A 14,042-nucleotide genomic window follows, 5' to 3' on the forward strand; every position below is an offset into this window, starting at 1 on the left:
AAGATCTTTTGTTTTGTTATAAACATTATTCTTTATTGACATACATAATAATTGGTTTAGGAGAGATCAATATGAGACCTATAGAAATAAATTGTAAGTCGTGTATGGCTTTGAAATCACAAGATATTTGCATTGTAATCCCATTACGAGCACGTATAAGACTGCTGCGTTTATCTACACTTCCACGGTCGACAACGGAATCTACAATCGTGCCAAATCTGCTCAATTTATCCGCATTACAATAATTTTAATTCGATTATAATAGTGATTCTCTTATTATAAGATAAAAGAATGATAATGCGACGTTAATAAGTGTAAAAGGATAAAATGTAGTTGGTAAATTGCGAAATCGAAATACGATTTGTTTTTAAAATTTACTAAAGGCATGTTTAGATACATTTTACGTTGATGTAGCTATAGTCAAAAAATATTTAATTCGTGCATCAACTTTTACATCGATTGTTATCATTTGGCTAAAATAAACGAATTTATCGTGGCCTGAAGGATAATTTGTCGGGAAAAGATGTGTATGTGGCAGTTAATATTATTCTTCCTAATGCATTCATTCTTCCCAATTAATGAATTTTAACTTGATATGTCTGTTTTGTAATTTCTTTTCGCACTGTGTCAATCAATTTATCTACAGCTAAGATTTAAATAGATAGGATAACATATTGCGTGTTCGTCATCTTGCAACTTTTCGTTATACTTATTAATTTCATTATATTGTTAAAACACACCATTTTGTGTGATACTTAAATTCACTATATATTTAGTACGATATCGATTGGTATGAATATTAATTATATTGAAAGGTTGATAAGATACACGAAACGAAAGATGGCGTTGCAGATAGACTAAAGATATAGTTTATTATATAATAAAATGTAGAAACTTACAGATTTTGAATAAAATGTTGCCATTTTTATTGATTTCAGCCCTTTTAGAAAGAGTTAGTGACTTAGTATATTTTTTTTTTGGAATACATAAGTCGGATATATTAACAGCTTTTTGAAATCTTTTTATATAGGTATTTTCAAATTAAATTATGTTAAGCACAAAATGAAGTCAATTGTTTTGCGTATATTATTTTAAAAAAATGTGTCACATTAAATACATACATACATTTTCCGTTAAAAAAATTTTTTTTTGCTATTTAAAGCACATGATATAATTTTTACCAGTTTTCTATGTAAAATTGACAGTGCGCCTTTGTAAAAAATTCCTTTGCTTTCGTTTTGTTTACTTCACATTATTTTCACATTTGGAAATGTTTTACAACTATCACGATCATAACCTTAAGAAGTAATTAAAACTATGGTCTGATATTTTGGTAGACTGTAGGTATTTACGATTGTTTAAGCAATAATTGTCTTATTTGCCGATTTATTAGAAATTATATGTCAGTTGAATATAATTGAATGAATGCGCCACAGTGGCGGTCACCACACGGCTGCATAGTGTTCAATTAATTACAAAAATGTAAAAAAAAATGTCAAAATGTTTTGTCGAGTGTGCACGAAGCAATTTTAGACTATTAGATAAGAGGTCGCCGACCTCCCTAGTTAGTGCGAAAATCAGTATTAAATCGTAGCTATTAAGTACTTTGACTTTTCGATTGAAATTGTACAATCCGAATAGACTGTAATGTTACGATCTCCTTATTTATTGTTTCATCGTCACGTATATTTGAATATTGTTTCGAGTATTGAATTGTTACTTCCTTTTTGAATTTATATGTGAATGTAAGTGTTCGGTATCCCTGCAATACACGACACTAAACCCCGCCGGGGATAGTTAAACAATAAATAAATAAATTAAAATGAAAGAAGTTTCAATGCAAGAACTTTTTTGTTTGCACCTTTTTTTTTAATTTACGAGCTGCCAGGAAAAAGCGTGTAAGTTGTACTTGTTATATAGCATGAATATTATTTGTTGTCAATATAAGTTTTACGTTGTTAAATGCATTTTTTGATTATTTTCACCCTTATTTCAGTTTTTGTATGAATTAGATGAGCACTTTCATAATTTTTTTTTACAGGTTTACACACTCACTTTTAAATTAAGTTACATAGCTTATTTTATTTTAAGTTTAAAACTTGTTGTCTATTGTTAATATTTTTTTAATGTACACAGAGGACTGAATGTGATTGTAAAATTTTCGTTACTTATTTTGCAATTCACCTGTTTGCCATAGTTTTAAATATTTTTTGGTTAATTTGATTGCTTATTTTTTCATTTTATAAAATATACGCCGCTTTCTAAATTTTAAAATTTATCTATGTTGTATGTGTCTATAACTTTTCAAAGAGGCAAAGAATAAGAAATTCATTTCATATATTTTGATTACTTATATTTAAGTTCTCTTCACTGCTTTCTAAATTTTAACATCTATTCAAATAAGAAAAAAAAAATCTATTCGATTTAGTACCGATTTGTCTTAATTTGTTTCATTATTTATTCATCGTTCTAATCTGAAATTGTCTAAGAACAGACGAGACATCGCCGGAAGAAGAGGATAACACGGTTTCGTCGGCGAGTCTGTGCATGTCGCCGAGTGCGAGCGAGAGGACGGCGGACCAGAGCGAGATAGACGGCGTTCTGCCGGTGTGCGCGTCAACGCCGATCGTACGACAGACACGACCTCTGGCGAACGGGCACGATGCGGATAGTGATACGCTCAACGGAAACGTCAACGGTGAGAGGAATTAGTTCTTGTTATGGTTTTCCGTTCTTAAAGTTTTAGTTCTTTACTTTCTACCGGGGTCTTTTCCCGATACTATGATGCGACTTCTGCGATACAGATATTAGATATTATTTCTATAGAGATCTACATGTTATTATTATTATCTTAGATCTACGTTTATATAGTTTGTAATCCAAAACATTGCTACTTGAAAATAAATATGACTAAATAATATTAAAAGCAATTTTTCATCTTATTTCATTATGTTTCTTATTAAAGTTAGGCGACAGAAGCCAAAAAATGTGTAACCACTGAACTCTTTTTCCAACGACTGAATTTAAAGTTTATCATTATGAATATATGGACTGGAAGAGAAGAAAAGAAAGAAAGATTATACATTTTGTTGATTTTGTTTACAGTAAACATCGTGTCGGAATCTCTAAACAGCATGGATATTCTTAGTGGGGGCGAGAGCGATGCTGGAGATACGCTGAAGAGAAATAATAATAACAGGTAATAATAACACAGCTTGTATTATTATTAGGAACTTTTTTTAATTTCTCGCGGGAATGGAATGCCGTATTTTTCATTTTACGCGGGCTGGGACGGATTGAATATATTAACACCGAATTCTTATTTCAAAATATTTGTTTCCCAGTATATCCAGTACACTCACGAACACTATGAAGAACGGCGCTGGGGATAAGAAGCGCGGTGACGTCACATACTTCGTGGCCAAGGAGCTGCTGATGACGGAGCGCACGTACAAACGGGACCTGGAACTTATTACTGTCGTGAGTATTGTAATGTTTAATTACTGTAGTGCTGTTTCATTTCCAGCAGAGCATAATAGGGTCCTCAAAGCGACTATGACTTCACCTAGTGGATTTTGATTTTGAAAATATACGTTACAAAACAACGATTTAAGTCGGCTTGTATATCTTTAGACATGGTGGGCAGATGAGTCCCTTCGTCGAGTCTCACCGATTGCTGGATCGTGGTCATAGTGGGCCCACTGTTTGCCTGCTCTCTAGTTTAGGTTTTCAATAGTGTGTTCTTTCACCCATTTAAGCTACATTTACACTTCGATAAAATTATGCGGCTAACTAACACTAAAGGGATAAAACTTAAGAAATCGCCCAGCGCACGGTTAATAAAGTTTTCACAAGCGCGCCTGGTATTGCCTAAGTGTATATACGGTTAAAGTTGTGTATTATTTATTTCTGTGCTTTTCAGACGTTCTCCCGCGGCGTGTCTTCTCTAGCTGGCAGCGTGCCGCCGTCTGAGTCCAGTGAAGTGTCAGCACTGGCGCGGGCCGCGTTGTCACTGGAGCCGCTCGCGCTGCCCGCCGGCGCGCTGCTGGCGCGGCTGGAGCGGGCGCTGGCGGCCAACAGAGACAGTACGTCACTCACACTGTTACAGAGCAGCGAGGCGGCGGCACTGGCGTTGTCACTGGAGCCGCTAGCGCTGCCCGCCGGCGCGCTGCTGGCGCGGCTGGAGCGGGCGCTGGCGGCCAACAGAGACAGTACGTCACTCACACTGTTACAGAGCAGCGAGGCGGCGGCACTGGCGTTGTCACTGGAGCCGCTAGCGCTGCCCGCCGGCGCGCTGCTGGCGCGGCTGGAGCGGGCGCTGGCGGCCAACAGAGACAGTACGTCACTCACACTGTTACAGAGCAGCGAGGCGGCGGCACTGGCGTTGTCACTGGAGCCGCTAGCGCTGCCCGCCGGCGCGCTGCTGGCGCGGCTGGAGCGGGCGCTGGCGGCCAACAGAGACAGTACGTCACTCACACTGTTACAGAGCAGCGAGGTGGCAGCACTGGCGTTGTCACTGGAGCCGCTAGCGCTGCCCGCCGGCGCGCTGCTGGCGCGGCTGGAGCGGGCGCTGGCGGCCAACAGAGACAGTACGTCACTCACACTGTTACAGTGCAGCGAGGTGGCAGCACTGGCGTTGTCACTGGAGCCGCTAGCGCTGCCCGCCGGCGCGCTGCTAGCGCGGCTGGAGAGTTTGCATATAAATACAATTTCTATAGGCGAAGAAAAAAAGGAGGACGGTTGCTCATATAAAGTGAAGCATCGAAATGACGGCGTTTTCCACATCTTTCATTGATTCCCGTGTAGCGCTTTTGTTTGACATAATTCTTTTTTTTTTTGCAGATGATGAAGAACCAGAGTACAAAAAGATAGCTGAATTATTATACGACTATTTATCAAACACGTTTGATGTGAGTATTATTTATTTTATACAATATTCCTATCTATTAGTAGTTCTTACTGTTTAATTTGAATGATTTTGATATTTAAATGACGATGAAATTTTGTGTTGATTGTGTGTATATAATATAACCATTATTTATTGTTCATTCATTATTCATTTGTGCAACAATATTATTTACCGGTACTTGGGTATTCTTGCTACTACCGCAATAGTTCTTATTCGCGTTTAGGCATATTCATACATACATATAATCTCGTCTATATCCCTTGTGGGGTAGACAAAGTCAATAGTCTTAAAAAGACTGATAGAATTGAGATTGAAATAGTGACAGGTCGCTAGCCTGTCGCCTATAAAGAAGAATCCCAAGCATATAGGAGTGTTTGCTACTGTCGCACAGGCGTACTCGACGTACGTGTGGCAGGCGGGCGCGCTGGCGGCGCTGCTGGAGAGCGTGCGGCGCGGCGGCGCGGCGGGCGGCGCGCTGTGCGCGCGCTGCGAGCGCGGCGCCGCGCTGCCGCTCGCCTGCCTGCTGCTGCGCCCGCTGCACCGGCTGCTGCATCTCGCGCGGCTGGCGGCAGGTCACTTGCTGGGTTTTTTCTTCTCTACAATTCAGAAAATAGGACATCGCAATCACGTTTTACATTTCAATTGATGGAGAAAAAAAATACATAATTATTTAATTAAAGGCATGAGTGAATAGTATTTGCGCTTGCGTACCTTCCCAAGTAACAATTAGGCGCTAAAGTAAGATTTATAATAAGTCTATAAAAGCGCTAACTAGATTCTAAAGTGGTTTATGGGTGTAACAAATTAGTGTTAGAGCGCGCTCTAACCCTACTTTACCCCCGAATTGGGCACAATTTTTATATTACTTAAGGTTGTATAATGACGGTATACAAGAGTTATGGTAATTGGCTAAGAGGTACAATTAGTGCTATAAGAAAGTTATTATAGCGGTAACAGGATCTCTTAGCGATACAAGAGGGGTAAATAAGCGTCAACTGACTCCTTAAGCGGTACAGTAGAGATACAAAGGCGTTAATTATATTTTCAAGCGCTAAAAGGGACGTAAATAGGTGTTTTGTAACGGTCTGAACGCTATTCAAGATAATTAAACTAATTTTGTGATCTAATAATAAATAATTTTATTTTCAATGGCTATAAGTTTACGACTAATGATTTTTATATTAAACAAAAAAAAGTGATATTGTATGGTGAGAAAGGAAGCATATTTTTGCTGCGAAGGGAAGTACACTGTGAATATGTTACATATTTATTGGCAAATAATTCGAGCGCCCGATGTATGTTGTCTATTTACTGAAAACTTTTCCACGTATTTACAACAATTTTTGTTTATTTTGGTTGCGACGCCATTGTCAAAAACAAGTAGTCAATATAAGAAATACAGTAGTGACCTTAAGCGCTTACTTTACCTTTAGTCACAAAAAAGTAACAATAGACGCTATAGGATCTGTTATAGCGAAAAATTATACTCCTATTTGACTTAAGGTAATGCAAGAGAGTTTTGTATAACTTCAAGCATTTGGTTCTATATAAGATTAAATAAACACTATTGTAAGGCTGGTAGCGCTTATTAACGCTATTGTGCAACTTTAGGTTCTTGTAAAGAGTTTATTATCACCTGCATAGCACTTTTGGAGGTAGTAGCTAATTCTTATTCTTATTTAGATCTTAGAGTTCTAAGATTCACTTAAAGCTATAACACAAAATGCTGTGCATGTACAACAGTGTTAAGATTTGCCATAATACATCCATAACCTTTAAGCTCGCCTAATTGTCGCGCTTGTAACTCTGTATTATAAGTAGAAGTGATATACGTTACTTGGTACGCCACTTTATCGCCAATAGTCATAAGTGTTGCTACTGTAATGCCTTTGTAGCCCACTAAGTAACAAAATAAGCTCTAATCGTCGCCTAAATGTTTGTTGGGTTAGGCCTCATGTTGCTCCGCCACCACCAAACAGATTGAGGTCAAACGCACTCAAATCTTTTATGTAAAAAATGTAAGTTTAATCAAATATAAGTATTTGTTTTTGTCAAAATACTGCCAACTACCTAATTCCAAAATTTACACCCTTCCCAAAAGGGTGCTGGTACTACGCCTAAACAAATCGCTCACTGCTAAGAAAAGATGTACCAGCTGAACAAACTCTTCTAATATTGGTCGCCTTCTCACGAGAAGGGCTTTATATAATTTTCTAATTATTTCCTATTCTCTTTTTTAATTTTTTCTTATGTATTAATTAATATAACCAATAGAATCATGCATATACAAATATTGTATAAAAAAAAAGTATTAACAAATTATTATACCCCTTTTTTAACCAACCAATTCACCTCCAGAGCTATACAAGGCGTGCGGCAGCGAGGCGGCGGCGGCAGCGCTGGAGATATCGCGCCGCGCGGCGCAGCTGGCGCTGGAGCAGCTGCCGCACGCCGAGAACCACGCCGCGCTGTGCCAGCTGCAGCGGGACATCCGGGGTGCGACCACAACCTGATTAGAGATGCTTTACTGCGCATATTAGAAACTAGCTGTGCCTGCGACTTCGTCTGAAAGGATGAATAATTTCCCCCGTTTTTTCACATTCTCCATTATTTCTTCGCTCCTTATAGTGGCAGCGTGATGTAATATAGCCTAAAGCCTTCCTCGATAAATGGTCTATTTAACGCAAAAAGAATTGTTCAATTCGAACCAGTAGTTCCTGAGATTAGCGTGTTTAAACAAACAAACTATTCAGCTTTATAATATTAGTATGGATTAGTATAGATATCAAACGATTATGCCATAGGAACTGTGTGGTTCCCGACACTTTAGAATAGGACCACTCCATGTCTTTTCCACGAATGTCGTAAATGGTGACTGATGGAAAGGCTCAATGAGCTTGGGATCCTTCTTGTAGGCGCTAGTCTAGCTAAATGTCACTTTTTCAATTCCATCAATAAATCATACAGCTGAATGTGGCGTTTCAGTCTTTCGATGACTGTTGACTCTGTTTACCCCGCACAGGATATACAGAGTCAACAGTCGTCGTCAGGAGACATAACTAACTCGTATGTACATTATTTATTTTACATACGTACATAAAATCACGCCTTTTTCCCGGAGGGGTAGGCAGAGACTACCTCTTTCCAGTTGCCACGATCTCTGCATATTTATTTTACCTTATATATTTTTGAGATTCTCATTTTAGACGAAGGATTATTCTAAATATATCATTTGAATTTCAGTTCTATTCTTTAGCCATACAATTACACGTGGTCATAGCCTTTTCAAAGAAGGTTGGCTCTGTTTGTCCTCTAAGGTATAAAGACGTGATTATATGTAATGTTAAATTCCTCAGGTTACGACAAACTGCTAGTAGCAGGGAGGGAGTTCATAAGACTGGGCTGTGTGTACAAACATTCCACGAGGGGACTGCAACAGAGGATGCTGTTTTTGGTGAGGACGTAATTTGATTTTTTTTTTACTAACATACATACATACATAAAATCACGCCTCTTTCCCGGAGAGGTAGGCAGAGACTGCCTCTTTCCAATTGCCACGATCCCTGCATACTTCCTTTGCTTCATCCACATTCATAACTCTCTTCATGCAAGCTCGGCGGTTTTTACTAATATTTATGAAAATAAGAGGTTGATAAAGTGAATTGAATTTCTAATTTATAATCCTTTTGGAAACTTTGTTTTGAAAATAAACTTTTAAGTCTTTGCGTCATTTCGTCGTTTAGAAATGGGATGGGAGTTAGAAATCACTGTTTGTAATAAATCTTGTAATGAAGCGAACAATATTTTTACGACGGCAAAATATTTGAGATAAATCTGTCAGAGCACCAGGCATTTGATTTAGCTCAACTGATAATCTTTCCATTCATGGCGGTCGAGCCCCGAAAGTTCATCACAGTTTTGCTTCAATTGAACAGAATCGAACCTTGAAAGTTACACAACAGTTGTCTGAGCTTACAGTGTAGCTGGTGTTGTTTCAGTTCAGCGACGTGCTGGTGCTGGCGTCGAAGCCGGGCGGCGCGAGCCAGTTCCGGGCGCACGCCGCGCTGGCGCTGCGCCGCCTCACCCTGAGGCAGCATGACCTCCCTAACTCTTTCGAACTCTACGGTTGGTTGAAGTCTTTAGTGTGTTGAAGAAAATTTTAATATAATGATTTTTTTTATATAGTAATTGTAAAGGCCGTGTGGTTCCCGGCATCAATACAAAAAAGAATAGGACCACTCCATATCTTTCCCATGGATGTCGTAAAAGGCGACTAAGGGATAGGCTTACAAACATGGGATTCTTTTTTTAGGCGATGGGCTAGCAACCTGTCACTTTTTGAATCTCAATTCTATCATTAAGCCAAATAGCTGAATGTGGCCATTCAGTCTTTTCAAGACTGTTGGCTCTGTCTACCCCGCAAGGGATATAGACGTGACCATACTTAGTAATTGTAAACATTAAGTTAAATGTAGGTATATGGTGTTTAAACATAATTCATATTATTTTAACAGGTGAAGATGTTCAACTCCTGTTCAGCACTAGCACAGAGCAAGAGTACGCTGGCTGGAGTGCAGACCTTCAGGCGGCGATACAACACGCGAGAGAGAACCCCGTGCACGTGGACACGGAGCTGACGCACGATGTCGACGCTTGTATGTATTCTAAAGCATCATTCACACGGACAACATGTTGATAACGCAGGCGCCGAGATACTTGATAGCTACAGTTCTGCTCGAGTGAATGGTGTCTAGGACTATCTTTGAATGACAAATTCGATTTTCTTTTTAAGTGCCTTTATTTTAAGTAAAATAGATGTCGTGAAAGGCGACAAAGGGATAGGCTTAATTGTCACTATTTTAATCACAATTATATTATTAAGCCAAACGGCTGAAAGTGGCCTGTCAGTCTTTTAGATAGATAGATAGATAGATAATTCATTTATTTGATTTGCTACACACAGTTTACAATGAACATACGGAATACAAATTAATAGGGTGTGAGTTGCAGCAATACAAAAAGGTCACAACTCAACGAATTTATTGCTATAGAGCAATACGCTGATTTTCAGTTATGACCTAGGTGCTAGTGCTTTTCAAGACTGTCTGCCCTGCAAGGGATAAAAGCGTTATCATATGTATGTACTAAAAGGTGATAACAAAATTTTACTTAGTCATCTTCCTAATATCGGTTGGGACATCTCTGTAAAGTGTATTATAGGTACTTGTATATTTTCCAGCTCCACCCGCGGAGTCGCCCGAGGCGCTGAGCGGCGCCGCGTGCTCGCTGCCGCACGTGTGCTGGCACCGCGCCGCCTCGCTGCCCAGGGAGTCCCTGCAGCTGGCGCTCCGGGTAAACAGGATTTGCAGAAAACATACATTGAAAAAAAGGCAGATGGAGTTTAATTATACGGCAAAATTGAGCACCTATATAATAGTATCAAGGCCCGCTGTATATTTACACGTCTCGCTAATAGTGTGACAGTCGGCCGCCATAACGGCCTCTGCGGCGCAGCGGTAGTACGCTTGTCTGTGACACCGGAGGTCCCGGGTTCGAATCCCGGCCAGGGCATGATGAGAAAAGAACTTTTTCTGATTGGCCTGGGTCTTGGATGTTTATCTATATGAGTATTTATTGTAAAATATAGTATCTTCGAGTTAGTATCTCGTAACACAAGTCTCGAACTTACTTCGAGGCTAGCTCAATCTGTGTAATTTGTCCCGTATATATTTATATTTATAACGTCGTGAGACATTGTCATCTAAAGTTTTCTGTCGCTCACACGATGAGTATAACGCCGTCAACACGATGCTTCACTTTTTTTCAAGCCACACTCCGTCCGCCTTTTTTTCTACGTCTATGAAAGACATCACATATTTATCTTCTTCGTTAGGCCCGGTTTCATCCTCATCTTTCTGTGGAGTGGAGTACGCTTTTATGACCATGATCCTGGATTGGCTGAGGCAGGTTTTTACAAGAGACTCTCTCAAAAGTAGTTAAAATTTTTAAGCCCCAATTTATACCTAATATACATTTCAGCCCCAGCTTATGCCTAAATATACATTTCCCTTTCCCCTCAGACGCAGCTGTCCGGCTACTTGCTCCGCAAGTTCAAGAAGTCCCCGGGCTGGCAGAAGCTGTGGGTGGTGTTCGCCGCCTTCACGCTGTTCTTCTACAAGAGCTGGCAGGACGACACGCCGCTCGCTTCTCTGCCGCTGCTCGGGTCAGATTTATATATGTACATACGTATATTATATATGTACAGTCTCAATGACATAGGCCATGTTCAGATATAGGGTTTCGCGATCCGCTTCAATAAAGAAACGAATCTAAAATGGCGAAATACTTGCAAAAAACAACTGAACCGATTTTAATGAAATTTGGTACGCAGATAGAATAGACTTTTAAGAAGGTAGGCTAGTGCTAACCTTTTTTAGTTCTATGTGCTAATTTATATTGATAATTTTGTTGGTTTTCTTTAGTTACGGCGTGGGCCCCCCGGACTCGTCCGACGGCATCGACAAGGATTTCGTATTCAAGCTGCAGTTCAAGAACCACGTCTATTACTTCCGAGCCGACAGTCACTTTACATATCACAGGTACGTGCCTTTAATTCTCCCTTTCTATATTGTTTTTTCTATGTGTGGGAGAAAGGCAGATTCACTTTGTCTTATATAAATAACTAGCGACCCGCCCCGGCTTCGCACGGGTGCAAAATTTTGTTATTATACATAAAAACCTTCCTCTTGAATCACTCTACCTGTTACAAAAAACCGCATCAAAATCCGTTGCGTAATTTTAAAGATTTAAGCACACAGACATACAGACTAAAATAGCGACTTTGTTTTATACTATGTAGTGAAAATGTATATGTTATACTGATAATTTAAAATGTATGTACCAAAATAAAAAAAAATCTTTCTTTATCGATTGTAAATGCTTTTTGTGAAATGAGGCAAACCTTATGAGGTTGAGTACCTTCTTGATACAACTGCTTTTAATACACCTACATTAGGTCATTACCTGTTACTGTAGATTTATAACTTCGTATTACCAAGTACAGAGGTTCCCGGTATCGTTTCGTATACTCCAGAAAATATAACACGTTTGACAGTTTTATTCTTTTTACAGGTGGACGGAAGTGCTACAGACTGCGATGGTACGCAATAATCACAATTAAGTTGTAGTTAAATTGGACGAATGTCCGCGACCCGAATAATATAATATTTAAAAAAAACACGAATACAAATTGGTGCCATAGCTATGTTGGTGTACAAAATGATATTTTCGTACGAGTTTATTATTGAGCAATAAAAATCTTGCCTTTATTTATTTAGTGAGCTACCGGTACCATCGCTTTTGTTTATTCGTAATCTTCATATTATAGGAAGGAGTAGATTATAATCTACTTTATAAAGACATACCGAAACATTATGCGTAAGGTTAAAAAAAAATAGTACCTATTTATATCTTCTAAGTGAAAAGTCCAATCATAAACTGCCATATGATGAATAAAAAATCAGTCAGCCATGTTGGTTTTGAGTGAGAAACATGAGTCATACCGTGTTTGATCGCAGTATTGCACGTATGATCGCCGTTTGAGTAAACGTTTTTATCATAAAATGGTATCAGAGTCACTTTTACTATATTTATTTATTTTTCTAAATACCTATTTGCAATAATGTGTGTTATTTAAATGTTATAATATTTTACAAATATGACGGATTCATTATTACAATTCGATAGTCATGTTTTATGAACAGAATTCAATGTTTTATTTAAAATAAATTAGTTTTATACAAATTATGTGACATGAAGACATTATGTAGGGTGTTATTTTACTGAGTGTGTAATGAGAGAAATGAAATGAAAAATTTGTTTTATGATGATAACGATAATCAAAAAAAAAATCGATACAAAAAAATTATTGTGCATATTTTTGTAAAATTTCGGCATTGAACTACCAAATCTTTTCACTTATTTGGTTCGAATCGCCATTATTATTTAATATTTTACAAGTATGAATGATTTTAACATGTGAGGTGAGTAACGATCACTCTATGGTATTATTGTATAGTTCAAAGTTCATTTATTATGAATTGTGATATACACTAGAGCCCTGCCGATAGCTAGAATAACTTTGCCGGTTAACAATTAATGAAATTGTCAGAGGAGAAACCAATTCACTAAACTCTTTATATAGTGACTTATCTCTCCGTACATACTTATATTCTCTTTACATACTTATATTTTTCTTCAGAAAATCTACATACATATCACGTCTTTATTCTTTATTTTTTTAAAGACTCAATAATCTAAGCGCTTCTAATGTACCGGAAAGGACAAGGCACGTATGTTAGTTCAAAGTATAAATTAAAAGTAAAATTCGAAGTTTTTCTGACTACTGGCTGGGGTGTAGGACCGCATTGCGCTAGAACAGTAAGTTAATGTATTTCCAAACGTGATGTCACACATAGCTTGTAAGGGTTGAATTGTTTAATTTCCTTTTAAAGGAAGTGCGTTGAATGAGTGCATCTGAGCGTATGAAAATAGTTTTTTAATGGACTAAAATTGGGTTGAGGTTATTCAAAAAATAAATTGCGAGTATCTTTAAGAAGCCTTTTTGTGGTTCTTACCAATCCATAATATTTGTGGTACACTCATGTAAATCTTTTAAAAGCATCATTTATTTTCATACCGACATCAATGTGTATTTAAAGTTCCAAAGATTTTGTGCATTCTCATCATTTGGCAACGTATAATGAAGTAATTCATTTATTCTATATATTAACATACTATATATTAACATACTTCAATAAATCATTATTATAATTTATTAAAGTATCCAAGGCACTCAAATTCCATAACACGGGGGTTGCCCCGTGAGCTTTTGGGGATAATATACCATTTAAAAGAGGTGTTATAATATAATAAAGAAATTTATCAAAAATCTCAATATTAGTAAAAATGTGTGTCCGCCGTAAGAAAGTTATGGTGTATTGTGAGTAAAATGTGAGTTATTTCCAAAGCTAATAAATATTTAAACATAGTATTCCGAATTTTGAATCATGGAGTTAGTTGAGTAGAGTGAGTTTATTGGCAATAATAAAGTAAGATTTATACAGAACAATCC

General features: G+C 37.9%; 1 protein-coding gene across 6 annotated transcripts in view; it reads left to right on the forward strand.

Moving 5' to 3' along the window:
- The window catches only part of LOC106139310 (FERM, ARHGEF and pleckstrin domain-containing protein 1-like), a 59,747-nt gene extending 45,745 nt beyond the window's left edge, over nucleotides 1–14,002 (forward strand). For 3 of the 6 annotated variants that reach the window (XM_060954096.1, XM_060954103.1, XM_060954102.1), the window contains 14 exons: nucleotides 2,495–2,698; nucleotides 3,106–3,199; nucleotides 3,345–3,480; nucleotides 3,923–4,085; nucleotides 4,843–4,910; nucleotides 5,301–5,481; nucleotides 7,268–7,405; nucleotides 8,266–8,363; nucleotides 8,908–9,034; nucleotides 9,424–9,564; nucleotides 10,149–10,261; nucleotides 10,990–11,132; nucleotides 11,392–11,508; nucleotides 12,041–14,002. In XM_060954096.1, coding sequence (XP_060810079.1) covers nucleotides 2,495–2,698; nucleotides 3,106–3,199; nucleotides 3,345–3,480; nucleotides 3,923–4,085; nucleotides 4,843–4,910; nucleotides 5,301–5,481; nucleotides 7,268–7,405; nucleotides 8,266–8,363; nucleotides 8,908–9,034; nucleotides 9,424–9,564; nucleotides 10,149–10,261; nucleotides 10,990–11,132; nucleotides 11,392–11,508; nucleotides 12,041–12,089 — 1,772 coding nt within the window. In that variant the 3' untranslated portion in view covers nucleotides 12,090–14,002. Of the gene's footprint in view, nucleotides 1–2,494; nucleotides 2,699–3,105; nucleotides 3,200–3,344; nucleotides 3,481–3,922; nucleotides 4,086–4,842; nucleotides 4,911–5,300; nucleotides 5,482–7,267; nucleotides 7,406–8,265; nucleotides 8,364–8,907; nucleotides 9,035–9,423; nucleotides 9,565–10,148; nucleotides 10,262–10,989; nucleotides 11,133–11,391; nucleotides 11,509–12,040 lie in introns of those variants that run through there. The other 3 variants (XM_060954113.1, XM_060954117.1, XM_060954106.1) reach the window with 2 other exon arrangements.
- Nucleotides 14,003–14,042: the final 40 nt, after the last annotated feature.

Source organism: Amyelois transitella, chromosome 4, assembly GCF_032362555.1.
Source record: "Amyelois transitella isolate CPQ chromosome 4, ilAmyTran1.1, whole genome shotgun sequence".
NCBI classification, from domain to species: domain Eukaryota; kingdom Metazoa; phylum Arthropoda; class Insecta; order Lepidoptera; family Pyralidae; genus Amyelois; species Amyelois transitella.